Here is a 17,569-nt window from a genome sequence, read left to right on the forward strand (position 1 = left end):
CTTAATCTTTAAAATTCCAACTGCGAGTTTCTCAGAGTTGTACAGAGCTCGCCCCTGTGTTCTCACACTGCACCCGTCCTCCGTGGGTCCCCACCTTGGATGGTGCCTTGGGGTCCCAGCTATTCCACGTGCTCTAGGCACTGTGTCTAGTCAAGTCGTGGTTGTTATACCACTTTCTTAATATATGGTTTGGTCTCCCCCTGGAGCCCGTGTATTGTGCTATTTACTGTCGCGCTAGTGATTTTATATTGTGTGGTTCTCCTTTTATTTGGTCATTCAGGAGGTTATATACAGGTAAACCAAGCTGCTTTACATTTCTTCGAGACTTAGCCTGAAGGCTGCTCTCCATAGCTACCACTAGGACAGCTTTCAATAAAGGTTGTCTTTAACCTAATCATCAATAAGGGTTGTTTGGACTGGTAAAAGGTGCCCACTTTAATTAGTGATCAGCATATACCAGGCCAACTTCACACTTATGAAAAGGTGTAAGGGGGCGTAACTATAAAGATAAAACTCCTCACCCACTCCTAAAGTAGCCTTTACTAATGGAGTGGGAGGGAAGATTAAAAACACTATAGTCGGGTATATTAGGATGTGGGGAGTACCTATAGTCGCACAAATATCAAGGTTACCTCCTCACCAGGACACTGCTTTGCCGCGGCTCCGTGGTATTTAAACAAAGCTATGTGCTTTCAACCATTGTAGGAGACAAACGTAGTCTGGAGGAACACTTCTATACTTTCCCATAAGGGTGGATCCCTTTGTTTTTTGACAACAAGAACTTTGTCTGACCCCTAAGCAACACTTGGCGTTCTTCGTGGTTGTGGGCCTCTCTACCCTTCTTGGACCCTCCTGGGTCTATAATTGTTTGAAACAAACAAAATTAATAGCCTACTTGATTTTTGTGTGATATATATGGCCAAACCTAAACGAAGAGCTTCATATCACATTAGACTGTGGGATCCTATTCTTCTTGACCTAATCACAAAATACCCTTATATTCCACAAACAACAAGCCCTGATCAATAACCCGGAAATCTAACGACCTATTTAAACTTAGCGCATGTCCTACTAGCCCAATACACTACGTTTTTTCTTAGTCTGAAAGAACACAAGAATGCTGTAAGGGAATAAATGGGCTCTCTAAGATTACCATAATCATAAATGTAAGCTACACATCAACCTGTATGAAAACTGGAAGATACCGATCCAATCCCTGGATATCAAGCTCCATATCTTCTGATACCCTGAAGAATCTCACAGTTTTCATCATGTCTATGGATGTTAACAGTGAGTACATGTCTAGTATCTCCACTGATTACAACATTACTTGTTCCCCACACCCCATGAAGCAAAAGAAAAACCTGGCACCAACTGGAAAGGTGCAGCCCTTCCTTTCTGAAACGGACTTTAGAATAGCTGTTAAACTGATGGTAAAGCCTTGCTGGAAGAGATTCATAGAGCAGCTTGTCTTATCAAATTGCCCTCATCAAATACCTTTGCACATATGACAGAACCACTCTGTGACCTACACTGGCTTCTTTTACAGGAAGACATCCCATTAAAAAAAGATCATCATCATCTAAGGCTATAAAACACCACCCTATCTTGCAACCAAGATCTCAGGTGGAACCCTGACAACCTGCAGCATCTCCACACAGGAAACTTTAGGAGCTAAATATAAGATGCCATACTCTTTCATGCAATGTGCACAAAATATGGAACACCACCTCTGTCATATCCTACAGGAAAACGGATATCTACAGTTCAAGGAAGAGGGGAAAACTCACCACGTCAAGCAACATCTTGTTGATTCATAGTCTTCAGGGATGAACTCTCTGACCTGCAAACTTCCCTTGTCCACCACCCCCTTGCAACACTCCTCGCTCCCATCTGAGGCACCCAAATGCAATGCAATCCTATATAGTGCTGCATTGCTTTGATATGAATTGTGTGGTTTAAAAATGCAATAAAGACATACCTTTACAAACCACGGCCTCAGAAAACCGTGTCCTGGATCTATACACAAACCACAGTTGTATGAGAGAATATGGATGCACATCGATATTTACCCAACATGCAAAAACATCTGCTTGCCTAGGACCATCCATACAATGCATGTAGTTCTCTCTTGCAACATCAAAGTAATCAACTTAGTAGCACAGATATGTACATGTTAAGAACACTCAAAAATCACTTTTCCGCATTAATATTGTGCATGTCCTCACTGCAAGACAACCTTAACTAATACAGGCTTTCAAAACTCTTTCCATCTGCAGCATTAATAATATGTCCAGCAATTAAGTCATTGCGTAACTGGTTCAAAACACACATTTTCTGGCTGTGAGTGGTTGTCTTTAACAGTTCTGCGACAGGTTATACATTAAAATAAACATTAAAATACCTGTGTCCCTTGATCACTTCTACTGGTTAAAAGGAGCATATCAATCATATTAAGCAAATGAAAAGTCTTTTTTTAAATTCAAGTAGACAACATTTTTCAAAAAACAACTATCTGGAAGACACAACACGTTTCCTACCTGCTGCTGGGTTCGATCTGCATGGATAACATCAACATTGATGCCTTCGTATATAAGTTCATGGAAAAGCTCTTTTGCCCTTTCAATGGACTGCACAAATACCAGTACTGGAGGTGTAAATCCCTAAGAAAAGAAAGCAGACTGCATGAGAGGCTTTCAAAATGTTCTTGAGAAAACTGTCCCCGTTTTTGGAGGGTGAGTTTATTTTCTTTCTGTTTGTGAATGTCTAGCTAATGGCTGAAGTATGCTGGCCCCTCCTGATTGCTGTGGTGAGCAGGAGCAAAGGGTGAATAATAATGTAGAAGACCAATGGATGAACACTACTTACACTGACCAAAAGCCCTTACGTATATTATATACCATTAAAAAAACCTTTGTCTCATTTACAAATCATTAGTCTGGTGAGTCAACGCAAACAATAAGAAAGGCCAGACTTAAAACGCAAGACATGGCAATTTGAGGACTAATGATTCAGGACTATGTTTATGTGTGAAGTTTCTTCTGTTAGTTATTCGTAACAAGGATGAACGTCACGAGTAGCAGTACTAAAGATGAAAAAGTACCATCGATGACAGTCAGTAAACAAACTAGATGACGGGTACCCAGCAGACCTGGAAATTAGACTATTGATTCTGCAGAAAGAATGATCTGAGTCAACACTATGAGCAGAAGTGGGAGGTTGGGTGGAGGTGGACACTATTAACAATTATATGATGGATTAAGGGACTCACCGCTGTTTGGGAAGAGCAAAGCATTGAAGCTGAACGGAAAGGCCACTGAAGGGAACATCTGCTAGCCTTCAGTCACGGAAACTGAGGGTTTTACTCAAGAATTGCAAAGAAGATCAGTGACAGGATTTGGAATATTATCTCATACTGAAACATTACTAAGTTAAAAACAGAATTAAAGTACCGTTTGGATGAGCTCTCTCATTGCCAGCAGTTTTCCTGTCTCAGCCCCAACAAACAAAAGTTGCTGTTCTACTGTCTCCACCGCTGAATTTCTAAAGATAAAATGGAAATGCAAGTTAAGAAGTACATGTTGCACTGCAAAATTTTAAATCTCCTAGAAACACACAAAAATGCCCAGCTATTTGTAATATATGATGGTTTACTGCAACACAGTTACATTTTTACCATTAAAAGAGTCCAAAAACAATGTTGTCCTATTTGAAAAGTTTATTCGGCAAACTTCAGTTCATGACATTTTTATTATAAGCCTGAAGGTATTTTTTTTGCCAACAAACTGGTTGTTGCATGGTGGTAATACCCTATATTTAACGAAAAAAACTAAGTGGGATAAGATAAGTGGTGATTGCACAAAGAGAAAAGGAACTGTCATAAATTAAAGTCAAATACTGGAGCCTAAACTGGTGAGCGCATATTAGTGACTAATAACAGATTGGAAACGTCCTTCTCCAGGCATGACATTACTCAAGCACTATTTTTGATAAGCTGATTTGTATTCAATGATAACTTCCAAACAATTTCCAAATGATAGCGACTACATCTTAATCCACAGGCTTCCTACATGTCAGTCAAAATATTCAAAACAATATTAAAGATAACCTTCTTCACTTGTATAATTTTCACATTAATTTAGATTCCAGTTCTTGTTAATACATAATCAATTTGTAAACTAATAAAGACATATCCTCACAAGACTTATAAAATGGGTTCAGAAATATATATTTTTTGTTTCTGCACAAAGAGCCAGTGGGCAGCCCGAGACTGGTCATTCTTCACTCACCTTGCTCCAATGGATACGGAGAGAACATTATCTAGGTGTAGTTTGCACCACTGTTCTACGTCGTGAGCAAATGTTGCACTGAACATGGCTCGCTTCACATTGTGGGATGTACATGCTAGGAATATGGAGGCCAGCTGGTCCCTGAAACCAGACTTCCCCTCTTCGAACAACTTGTCAGATTCGTCGACAACCAACCATTCAACGCTGTAAAAAACATAATGTGTAGTCTATAACTGAAGTTTACAGCAACATCAGCATTCTCCAAATTCAAATGTAAACTAACGTTTGGCACATGCTTGGTCCACCATGGTAGGCAAAAATACCCACTACAAACTATTTTAGCATAACTGATTGTGATGTGGTGCATATCAACAACTGCCACAACCTCAATGCTCCATCAGTGCTCACTGCCTTAGGCCCTAAAACATAAAAAACAGTATATAGCAACCAAGCTGCTATTTACGAGAGTTCATGCAAGATACAATGGGGGTTTTTACCTGGCAAGGTCGATTCCAGGAGGGTCTTGGTTCAATAAATAGACAAGTCTATTAGGAGTCGTGACCAAAATATCTGCATTAAAGAAAAAATAATTAGAACAGGAGCAAATCTACTTCATAACTTACCACGTTTATTATGATATACTGCATGTAAATAGTGGTTTTTAATGGGAAACACAAAAGACGTCCTCAATGTTTTTTCACCAGCCAATATTTTCAATAGACTGAAAGAGCATGTGAAAGTCTAGGCAATCATCCACTAAACAAACCAGAGTGCCTTGTGCCAACTATGACAGTCACAGTTTAACAGATCCAACATGTAATCACATGTTGCTTATATATGGGATGTACAAAGAAAAAGACAAAAGTGAAAGAGGCATGTTTGAAACAATTCTGACTGCCTTACCAAATTTCTTTGCAGATTTTAGTCCAAACTTCTTTGCGGCTGTAGCGGCCTTGTGGATCATGTGAATTCTGAATCCAATCCCCTCGGAAAGTTTTACCAGCTCCCGATGCGTCTAAATGTGCGTTTGGAAGCAATACAAATAATGTGACTTTCGGCATACTGTTGTCGAAAAAGACTTAAGTGCAATACTTCTCTCTGAAAACCTAAGGACTAGGAAACAATTTCAAAGGACACTAATTTTCCCCTAGAGTGGAGAGTTCTTGATCTCCCATACAATTTTCCCTTGTTTCTCTGTATCACTGAACTACATGCATTACTCATCATGTTATGGCATAACCTTCACAAGTTTGAAGAAGCAACTCTGGCTCTAGAACTACAGGATGCTCTGGCAACACTTGAGACAGCTATTTTGAGTATACTCTGTTGAAGCACATACTACAGATCCTGGGAGGCACTTTGGGTGTGAACAGCGGACTGCTGAGGAGACTGAATTCCCATATGATTGTTGCGATTGGGTTACGTTCATTCAGAGGCCAGCGAGAAACAGGCTTTCCATAAAGTCCCAGAAAATACATGCACCTTTGGCTGCACAAAGAAGCAAGTGAAAGAAGTTGGTTTCAAGGCGGAAAGCATGGGGACATACACACATACTGACAAACACAAAAGCTCATTATCGGGCTATTGCATTCGCAGTGCACTTCGTGTGATGGTGGGGCATTTAGTGGCTACTTGGAAGTTTTGTTTAAACTTGGTGTCGAAGACACACATGTACAAATGCCCTACAATTGGATAACAAAGTTAGCCCCTTTATAGACTTGAGTTCCCCACAAGCTGATGAGTCAAGAGTTAAGTCAGAGATGGTAGGAAATTTGGAACCCAGAAACAGTATGCAAGAGCAATCTAGGGTCCAATCCGAGCATTTATTTAATGGTAGGCTATCAACGAGAGTTAGAAAGATAAATCAAAATAAATCTGGTTTTAACAACCTGTGGGGCATTTCAGATGCTTATGAGGCAAGGCTCTACTATTCAAATAACATGGGCATCCATAAATAATGTGATACTAATTGTCAGATTAATGAGTTTTTGTCTCTCCTCAGAGGGCATACGATGTCTCTAATCATACTGAGAATATCTCCCCAGTAACTGGAACTCAATTTGAAAGTCAGAATGTTAAAAATATATGAAGTATGCTAGATTTGCCTTTTGACATAGTTTTTCTAAGGTTATGAGTTAAAGGATAGACATTTCAGAGGATTGGAGCCCACAAAGCCAGAAAGACAAAAACACCACAAAGCAGATACAGCCTAAAAAACATCATTCAAATGCAACACGGATTCCTTCCTGCAGAAAAATGATGGCTTTGAATGAGAAAGAACTGGTTAGAATGTCTGCGTCCAGTCAACAGTCACTGACTAGCAATACAATGGTTGAGCTCTAATTCACCAAGGATAGAAGATTGCATGAAAGATGTGGGGTGATGATTGTTAGCTTAGGAAATAGAAATTTAACAAAGAAATCATAAACGGACAGAGGATCTGGAAGTATAGCATGAGTTAGCTAAAATCTACTGTACCCCCGAATGCGCAACTGTCATAGATAAGAAATGCAGTCAATTGTGAATCTTGCTACTTGAGACAAAAAATCCAGGACATGGACAATTGTGATCTTGACTGATAGCAACAAAAATTTTTTTAATTTGTACCCCTGGAATTTAAAACCTGATGACGTCAATTGAAATGATTCATGCTGAAAAGCTGTTGCCTGTAAATAAAAAAAAAAATTACAAATTGAAAGAAAGAAAAAGAAAAACAATAACTCTGCTCTGTTATGGGTATCCTCAAGGCCCAGTATAAGGGGAGATCAGTTGCTAGTCTAACTTGTTTCCAAAGTCAAAGCAAAGACAGGCATGCTTCTGGTGCTAGTAATGGACTAGGACTCGGAGTAGGCCATGATGGGGTACGCACTCTAGGGACCTGTATCTCATGAGTGGCTTGTTGAGGTCAAAGTCCTAAACCAAGATTAGGAAGAAAAATATAATTATGCATGTGCCGGTAATTGTAGAGTGCAAACGTGGTTCGAGGTCAATGGAGTGCTGAATAAGGGGCCTTTCCTCAGGGAAGATACAATCTTCAAGGGAATGTCATAGAATGGTGGTCTTAAGCAGTTTTCTGAATTGTAAGAGAAGGTGCTGATCTGATCTCAATAAGGATGCTGGTCCAGATCCGTAGAGCATGAACAGAGAAGGCCTGCCTTCTTTTTTTCCCCTTCTTGTAATGTGTTGTTTCCAGTCAATCAGCCCGTCATGAGATGCGCATCCCAATAGTTCATACACCAACATAGCTTACTTTAAGTCCAAGCCACTAAATATCACCAGAGATATGCCTGTTTTTGCTTTGACTCACGAAATTGCTTGGACTAGCAACAGATCTCCCCTTATCCAGCATCTCAGGACAAAAAAAACAGATAAAACAACAGCAACAAAAACTAGATGCTAGAAACTAGATACAGTTGTCCTTGGTAAGTAGTGCTCTCTCAGTATGAGAAAGTCACTGGCGGGCAGCTGGTGTAAGAGTAACTCAATGTGGCAGAGTCGCAGTGGAGAGAGGTGACACTGAAAATCCCTGATGAAGTATCCCTATTGCTGCAGATTTTACCATTTCTGGCATGTTTAGTGGAGGCTCCTGGATCAGAAAGCAATTCCATGAGTCCCCTGGTAGGCGCTTTATATGTTTTTTATGCTACTACTTGGCAGAGCATTCGGACTCTGCTTGAGAACTGTGGTGACTCGAAGTGTTAAGCCTTTCAACATGAGTAACCTCTGTCGCAATATATAGGCTATGTCATGATAGGCATTTTGGATTAGTTAATGTATAGTCAGGGGTTACTGTTCTTTTACATACCCTCGATCCCTAATTTTGGGGAGGCAGTCTATTTTTCCACCCTGGTAAATACTTGCAGTCTGTCATAACTGACCTCTCACTTCCTAATAGAGTTTGTTAAGTTTCAGCTGCATGTTTATGTCTACAAGAAATAAAGGCGTACCCTTAGCTGGGGCTTTATGAATGCAAGTGTGGGATGCTATAGAGCGGTTGTAAATCTTGATAATAGCATTCTCTCAGTTGATCTACTGCACATCCTTGTGCTTCTGAAGTGGAACAACATGGTCAATAGATCACAAAGGGGTTATTTCTGCTCTTTCTACCAGTTGAAACAATTCAGGAAAGCTAGGATGTGGTTTAGAAAAAGACAAAGCTGCACCAAAGTAATTGTCAAGGACCTGGTCACTTGCTTGCACCTAAATGAAGGAATAGAGTACCTGCCAATCCTCAAATATGTCTCCAACTCTTGCGAGAGAGGGAGTCTAAGACATTGCCAGCATTATGGGATGTATGTTATCAGGGACGACGCAAATGACTGGTTTGGTTCACTCCAGGCCAACTCTTAGTTGGCACGATGGTCTGGCACCAACTGCCAACAATTCACAAAATTATCTGCGTCTTCGATCTAGAAAAACAGGTTACTTTTTATTGCAATTAAGCTCTGTGTACAAGCTGGGAGGAAACGATCAAACCAGTGAAAAGAATGAGTGACTGCATTTCTTTAAGATTTGGACTATAATCTAAGCCAAAGGATGAAAAGCGTACCACTACTTGGACATCAGTCTGAACTCAGACTACACTTAGTGTTGTGAAACTGTGCTGCATTACTGCAGGAACCGCTAAGGCTCAGCTTTTCTGGGCCCCAAGATGAGCATTTTCAATATCGTCTCTAAAAAAAGAGGCCCTATACAGTCATTAGCGAACTGCAAGTTGAGAGGAAGGAGCTCAAGAACCTCTATGGCACAGGCGTTATTTAATTGCTGGATGGGGTTCTTCCTCTTGGCACGGCTGCTTCCGTCGTCATGGCCTGTAATACCCTTAGGGTTAGGTTATTAGGGGTCCTAACCATGAAGGATACATTGCCCTTACCAGCCTGGTACACAGGTGCTGTTGCACTCACCAAAGAGATTAGACTGAGGTGCAAACAATAGGTGAAAAAGCATACTTGCATTTGCATAGAAACAATTTACAGTGAAGCCAATGCTCGTTGCTATACAAATGAAAATATTAAGATTTTAAAAAGTCTTATTTCAAACAAAGTTATCAAAAATGAGTGGGAAATGAGTATATTGTGTTTTATTTATTTAATTGATCTGTGCTGTGCTAAGCATGGTGCCAAAGACCACTCTACAGTTCTATAATAAGCAGACAAGCACAACAGTCAATTTGTAAGATGGGCTGGTGGTTGAAGACATATATGTCAAAGCTCAGTTAAATACTGATGGTAGCTGGAACACAAAAGGAAGTCTTGATTAGCGGGAGAAGCCAGGCTCCATGAAGAAGCGGATAGACCTATTGGAGCCTGATCAAGAGCTAAAAGTCTCTTTGAAGTGGTTGCTTTTCAGTGTTTTATAAAGTATCAGGTAAGTATCAATATTAGATGATGGTCCAACAAGTTCCAAAGGTAGGTTTTCCTGATGTTCAATGATTTCCACAAGGTCCTTTTCTTTTCAAGTTTGGGATGGCAGCTCAAGTAGTATTGCTAAATCCAAAGAGTCAACTGAGGGCATAGTATGGATCTCCGGGCTCTGAGGTACCTGGAATCGTCTCACTAAATAAGATATACAGAACTTTATATGTTATCACTTAGTCTTGCCAGCATCCAGTGAAATCCTTTTGGGGCAGAGGAATGGGACCACCATTCCACAGACAAAGACAGTCTTTTTGCTTGATTTTGCATCCTCTGGTGGCCTCCAATGGGGCACTGATGTACACTATGATGCTTATTGAAAGAGTCATCATGATCAAACCAAATTTGAAGGTTTATTACTGATCCTACTGGAATTGGGGCTTCTCCCAGTTCCATGGCCAATGTAATGATGAATAAGATTTGACTGGGTCGCCTGTAATTATACCCTCAGTTTTGAAACCGTCCCTTCAACCAAATAATTATGCATCCACATCCCTTTCAAGTACTGGAAAGTTGTTTTTGACTGGAATTTAAGTGACCTCAGCATATATTTGGAATTGTAGCGGATGTTGGGAGAGCACCACCGTTGGGGTTTTTTAGGTCCAGCCTTGACAGCGCATGTGCGGTCTGTAAGACCTGCTGTAATCGATAATACCACTCTATTCCCGCCTCCCACTTACCATTGGTTTATTCCAGCTTTGCTGCCTCTTGTCTCGTTCCGTCTGCCGCTACGTCACTTCCTGTGAAGGCTCAGGAGCACCGGTAAAGTACAGTTTACCTTCGCCTGCCTTCCTTATTGCCTGTGTGTGAGACCATTTTTAGGTCGAGCCTAGCGCAGCGCGCATGTGCTACTCTATGGGAGGCTTCTTGTGAGCAATCCAAACTTCCGCGAAAGTTCTCTGTGTGGGTCCCACACATTATATTGGCCTTTGCGTGTGGATTTCAATAATGAAAGCACGCAAATGGCAAAAGGCGGGTGCATGTTCCACCTTTTTGTGTAAAGGTCACAGCGTTTTGGTGTCGGGAGCAAGCAGCGGCGCGCTTTGTGGCAGCTGCATTCCTCCCTTGTTGTGGTGGCCCATGTTACTAATGAAACATAACGCGGTCGATTTCACTTTGTGGACGCGCTTGTTAATTACAGTTGGGAAGTGACTTCTGTTGGCAAAGGTAAACAAATGTTATTTATTGTGAAGAGAGCGTGTGCTCACTTTGAAAAGCACGTTTGTGTAATTTGGGTAGAAGGCAGAAGCACGATGCATTTTAAAGAAATGCGTTTTTAAGGCATAATGCCCAAGGAAAGGAGCCTATGTGAGACTGTTAAACCATCCTAGCATTTAATTCAAAACCCCTTTCTATTCTGAGGATTATAGTTTTATTTGGAAGTGTATCCTGGTGATAAATACAATACGTTTCACACAAAAATATGTAGGGCATCTCACGTGAATGAGCTGCTACTGTCTGCTATCTATAATGAATTTCCTCCTAATATTTTGTTTTAACCTCCTAGCCCACCCCCTTTATTTCGTTTAAAAATGCGCCTGCACTGGACTTGAGGCCATAATGTTTGCGACGCCTTTCCCTGCATAGCAGAGGACAGACAAAGGCCGGCCAGATTATCTGAATAGAAAGCCCTCGTGTGACGTGCAGACAATGAACGAATTACAGACAAGCACCCCTCCCCCACACCCATGAATAGGCCCCCTGATCCTGCAAGCCACTGGGGTTGCTGCCCCGTCCACTTTTCTCTGCCTCATAAAGCGACTCAAAAAAAGTGCCTACTGTCATGCAGTAGTAACCTCCGTGGATAAAAGCATTCTCGGGTTAACAATTCATTGTCAAACTCCTAAAGAAATCACCAGTTTTTTTAAAAGCAACATTCTTGATTAAAAGGGGAAAAAAAGGCAGCACATTTCAGCGGCCCTCGTGACTTGAAAAGTGATAGAATACAAGTTTTGGGGTGCTTCTTGCATTTTTGTTCTCTCTATATTTTTAAATGTGAATTTCTCTTTCAACAGGTTAGCCCCAACGCCTCACCCCACCCCTCTTCAAACAATAGGATTTATTTTATCACTGAAAACGGGAGAGGGCCTCACTTGCATACAGACGCCTCCGAGTGCAGCTGGAATAAGGGCCTACGTGTTTTTTTTTCTCCCCTGCCCCTACAATTTAGGGTTGAGTTAGCAGTGCACCGGCCTGGGCCTTGGCAGTGATGTGTTCCCCATAAGTAAACAGTGACGCAGCTAACCATTTTGACCCAACTGCATCTTCTCCTTAGAGTCACCACAACATTTTCCAAGACCTGCTATTTAGCGTCGGCAGTGAAAAGATACTCTCACTTTAAACTCACAAATAACGACATTCCTGCTTGTTATATTTCATTTCTCACCATTAGATTTTTGGTGGCGCTTTTACTAAAGTTGATCCATATTGCATCATATTTGGCATTTTTTTTTCTTCAGCATTTGATCCATAATTTGCATTTCATGTTTTATTTTACTCTCCCATGCGCTACTACTGTTTGCCCGGCGTTCTGACAGTGGCAATAACTCTCCAGGGAAGGCCATTTGTGAGTAAAACCTTTGCCATTGGTTTTGTTAAATCATGCCATTTGTTTAAAAAAACAGTTACCAAAGCAATGACACCTCAACTTTGGTACTTTGAGCTCTGGGTTATAATTAGGGTCACAGGAATTATGTGGAAGAGAGAACCAAATCATGCGTCAGGTTTGACTAAATTGAAGGCAAACTAAGCGGCGTCAAGAAACACATTTTGAAGCTGTACTACTTTTTAGGTCGAGCTTAGCGGCAGCGCGCATTCACTGCTTGCTCGGCGAGGCATGTTGTATTAGGGTATGCACTAGCAGCCCCTCCCACTCTTTGCCCATATTGGTCATTGGCTTTGTGTCATTGTACTTCTTAAATGGTGGCTTCTTATTTGTAAATGGGCTTGTTAGTCATGCCTTGGTACCGCCTTGTCTCCATTTGTTACCGCCCATAACAACTGGACCTTTTACATGGCTCGTTACACAGCCTGCTTCATCTAGGGGGTGAGCACTATTTTTGATATTGGCACTGATGGGGACAGTGGTGACTGCTTTATTTGGTATTTACATAATGAGCGCAGCGCCTGCTTTAGGGACACTGCGATCATTTTACATTTTATTTAAGTTTCATGTTGAGCGTGGCGTCCACTTCTGGGACACCGCGCTCTGTTTATTTATTTATTTTTTACTTTCATAGTGAGTGTTGTGCCCGCTTCAGGGACATTGCGCTTTGTTTATTTTTTTTTTACTTTAAAATTGATCGCGACACGCTTTAAGGACACTGCGCTCAGTTTATTTATTTTTTTCACTTTAACACTGAGCGTGGCATCAGCTTTAAGGACACCACGTTCAGTGTTAAAGTTTAAATAAAAAAAAAGAAACCGAGCGCGGTGTCCTTGAAGCAGCGCTGCGCTCAGTTTTAAACTTAAACAAGCATTTGCAATGCAATAGGTCTCGCATTTACGCAAGTTTAAGCTATTGGGATTGTAAGTGACAATTACTTTTATTTATGTTTTAAAAAAACAAATCAGAAATAAATGGGCATTGTCATTTTCAATGCCAAACGGTTAAACTCGCATAAATGCGAGACCTATTGCATTGCAAATGCTTGTTTATCTTTATTGATGTCGCTGCTACTTCTGTCCTTTTTGATTCCCCTTCTGCTTCGCGTTATGACCATTTCAATGTGGCAGCTGCGTAGCCTTACTCTAGACAACATCAAAAATTGGTAATTCAAGCTTTCTCGATTTGATAATTCTACACTAAACCACATATTTCAAATATACAACACGAATGCACAACACACCACATACCTACAATACATATATCATACCACAACTAACAATTCCAATCCAATCCAAATAATTCCACTCCACGCTACATACATCCACTACACTCCAAACGAAATCACATAAGTAAAACACATTATCATTTACAATGCTAATAGCTTTAACTCTTGCAAATGTGAGACCTATTGTATTGCAAATGCTTGTTAAAATATATGTTTAATGGTGCAAGTAGCAGCTAAAGAGATGAGCCGTGTTACTTGTATCAGACTCCTAACCTACATCACTATCAAAGGAGAACAACCACGTTACCTCCTGAAAATCACAGCCAAAACAGGAAATATTGTTTTTTAGTACTCTGGTCACGGAAGTTCTAGAAGCGAAAGGCAATACTTGTTAAAAGAACTGCCCAATTGCCCCCAAGCTGTCTATGCAACAGAGAACTTGCCGGATGGTCCCTCGGCGTCAACTGAATCTTGCAGCATTTCGGATGTTTGGTCTCTTTTTCTGGGTGTTTGGCTGTATGTCACCGTCTTTGATTTTTATCGCCAAAAGGCAGTTTAGGTTTCATATTCTATGCTGCTGGAATGTTGGTAAACCTTAAATACCTTAAATCAGCAATTAAAGAAGAAAGCAAAGACATCTCCTCCCTAATCCAAGAAAGAGGAATCCCTCAATTTCCATAAAGAGTTATACAGAAAGAAGGTAGGTGAAAAGCAAAACTAGGAATGCACTTATCTGGTATCCCTACAGATGTGAAAGGACCCCGTATTTATATGGTATGCTTGTGGTGCATGATGCTCGGTCACTCTTGAGGAGGGCAACATGACCTGAAAATCCATGCACAGAATCAAAGAGCTTCAACAGTTGTATTAGGAATGCTGCCTACTAACAAGAATGAAGAACTGATGAACTATATTTATGGCTCCAAAGCTTAGGATCCAAGAAGTTGTCTGAAACATTTAGTAAACACACAATGTACTCGAGAAGCAGAGCTGCAGTTTCATTCAAAATATGCATACTGCCTGTGGTTGTTAACACTTACTTCAAATGAATTACAGAAACTATGAAAAATAATTACATTTTAAAAGTTCTCACCGAAGAAAGAAGTGAAAACCATTATGTTATGCACGAGTTTTATACTGATCCTCTATAGCTTAGACCAAATTCTAAATGTGTAACTCAATGCTATAACGTACCGTTGATAACAAATCTAGTTAGCCGCTGTTGCTACATCACACTGGCCTTCCAGGTCAGTTTGACAGTGTTCTCTGATGCCCAGACAGCGCAGTGCTGCGTGTCTGCTTTGTCCAAGAGCAGAAAGCACAGCTGCAGGAGGGGAAAGGAAAAGAGGGAACGTGGAGCGAGAGGAAGGCAGTGCAGGTGGTTGGGGCTGATAAAGGATGGCAGCTAAAGTATTTATTTTTCACATTTGGGTCAGATAAGAGAAACCATGTCGTGTATGGCTCCCCCATTAATCCTCTGCCCCTGAGTAGAAGTTGAAAGCAGGGGCATAAGAGTTTGGAGGACACACATAACAAAATTATAGATGGGTAGACAAGTGAATTACAGTGATTTTTGTCACCTCAGGGTTCCAGGTGACATCATAAGACAGCTCGAGCTTCGCTCATATATTTAAAGAATTCCTGCACCTCACTGTTACCCATCAATAATGTTTTAGTCAGCATGTTAAATTGCAAAAAGAGGATATAAACCTGTAGTCCTGGTTCTGCATCATAGTATCTTCATTGACAGTCATAAATGCTTGAATAATTCCCCGCTACCTGTGGGGACCACAAATACCTTTTTGCATTGTTGTTCTTCCATTGACATTACATTGCAAAAAGTCCTTATACACTAGTTCATGTAAAACCATATACAATGGAAGTCTATCAGAGATTTAAATAATTTTGTCACTGAATGCCTACAGTAAAGTGTATTGCAGCATATGTCGGGCAAAATCTCCTTTAAACATTGTGTACATGAAGGTAGAAAATAGGCTCATAGGCTTACATTAAGAAGAACCTAAAAAATAGGCCTGCACCTTTAGGAACCAGTAGAGCTTTCCATCCCACATTGCATTTAACTGGCATTGCCTCTCAGAGTCAGCTCTTTTTAAAGAATGGGAGCATACAGATAATAACTATTGCCCAAACGTAGCCAGCCGTGACGGGGGTGGGTCATTTACAACTTCAGTGAAGATTCCCAAGTTGAAAAACCAGAACTACAGGTACATAACCTTTTCTCCTGCATCCTAAGATTTCCATGGATAGTCATAAATGCTTGAATAGAGTAGCGAGTTAACAGTATAAAAAGTGGCTGTAAGGCAGCAAGAAGAAAGAGGGTGCTTTAGAAATTTGACATACATATGAGAACATTATTTATTTATTTATTTATTTTTTTAAACTTTGTTTATTGAATTTTGTACCAAAACATTACAGTCACACAATAGCCATAAGCGAACTTCAGTGGCATTTCAAGGTCTAAATCATCACAGCAGTACATCCAGTGCATTTCCGGGGGGAACGTGAACAGCAAAACATAAAGTAGCATGAGTCTTGGCTCAGGGACAGTGGGCATGAACCGCTGGCAGCAGAGCCATACACAAGTTATAGCACGTGTAACAGGCATGCAAACCAATCAACATGGCATGGGAATCATGGAAGAGAGATCAGAGTAGCTGCTCAGGGAGAAGGGGAAGCCAGGGGACACATGAACACAACCCTCACCCCCACAGGTCTGCAACAGCTCATCCGTCACCTTGCACAGGATGTGCGTCATGAGCATCAGAAGCAATGTCGTCATGGGCCAGAGGGGGAGCATCCTCCGTCAGGGCTCCCGGGTATTGCAGTAGGTAACATTGTAATGGTCCCCAAACATCAGCGGGACGGGATCGAGCCGGGAGCAGGTCGGAGTATGTCAGTATCTGCTCTTGGCAGTAGACAAGGTCTTTAAGCCATTCCTTAAATTTCGGGGCCCTCCCCCTACCCCACCGGCATGCTATTCGCCGTTTCGCCAACAGCAGCGCCGTTGTGACAAACCTGCGGCTCGCTCGCGGAATATGTTTGGTATAACCCAATAGCGCCTGCACCGGTTCGGGCTCAAGGAGCAGGTCCACCATCTGCGAAACGGCAGAATACACTTGGGTCCAGTAGGTCTGAATTGCGGGGCAATCCCAGGATAAGTGCAGGAAGTCTGCATGTGGGGCATGACACCTCTCGCAGTTATCCGAGTTCTGCAGCTTAAATTTGTACTTGGTGACCGGTGTGCAGTACTGGCGGTTCAGGAACTTAAAGTGAATGACACGGTGTCTACTGCTCGCAGAAATCTGCTCTGTCTGTATGCAACAGTACGACCACCTGTCATCCCCCAGCTCCAGCCCCAACTCCCGCTCCCACTCCCCACGGGCCCGTGAGGTGTCAAGTGCAGTGTCAGAGCGAACTGTGTGGTATAGTATGGAGACCAAGTGGGAGGGCGAGGACGCCTGTAGGACTCTATGCAATGGGCCAGTGATTTCGGGCTCCGCCGGAAATGTCTGCAAGATGGACCGCATTCCATGCCTCAGTCTCATGTAGGTGAAAAGCTCCAGAGGGGTAGGCGCGTACCCGTCGAAGAAGTGTTCCCGGTCGCGGAAGCGCCCAGCAGAGAACAGATCTCCCCACCTCTGAATCCCCAATTTGCGAATCAAGTCTTGAAACAATCTTTCTTGTAGAAGGGGCAGCTGCGGGTGGTAGGCAATGGGGAGAAGGGGCGAGTACAAGAACGAGCTCGCCACTCGCTTAGATATCTCCAGCCACGCCCGCACCGTTCCCTGCAAGGCGTTATAATCCGAGATATTATGAGGGAGAGTACTATGCAGCAGGCCGCGCAGAGGCAGAGGAGCCGCCAGCCAGTCCTCCGCAGCGAGTTGGGGCATAAATGCTACGGGGTGGAACCAGTAAAATGCATAGTGCGCTTGAGCGCAATAATAATATAACTCCAGGTCCGGTATGTCCAAACCCCCCCGTGAGTAGGGAGAGGTCATCACAGCCCACTTCA

At 41.9% G+C, this 17,569-nt stretch overlaps 1 protein-coding gene across 3 annotated transcripts in view; it reads right to left on the minus strand.

Annotated features, from left to right (window-relative positions):
* The window catches only part of DDX52 (DExD-box helicase 52), a 135,178-nt gene that overhangs the window by 51,644 nt on the left and 65,965 nt on the right, over window positions 1-17,569 (minus strand). For all 3 annotated transcript variants that reach the window (XM_085649498.1, XM_085649497.1, XM_085649496.1), the window contains exons 6-10: window positions 5,193-5,304; window positions 4,787-4,859; window positions 4,290-4,493; window positions 3,453-3,543; window positions 2,541-2,663 (exon numbers count right to left, since the gene is read on the minus strand). In XM_085649498.1, the coding sequence (XP_085505624.1) occupies window positions 2,541-2,663; window positions 3,453-3,543; window positions 4,290-4,493; window positions 4,787-4,859; window positions 5,193-5,304 (603 nt within the window). The remainder of the gene's footprint in view (window positions 1-2,540; window positions 2,664-3,452; window positions 3,544-4,289; window positions 4,494-4,786; window positions 4,860-5,192; window positions 5,305-17,569) is intronic.

This window comes from Triturus cristatus, chromosome 3_2 (genome assembly GCF_964204655.1).
Source record: "Triturus cristatus chromosome 3_2, aTriCri1.1, whole genome shotgun sequence".
Taxonomy (NCBI): domain Eukaryota; kingdom Metazoa; phylum Chordata; class Amphibia; order Caudata; family Salamandridae; genus Triturus; species Triturus cristatus.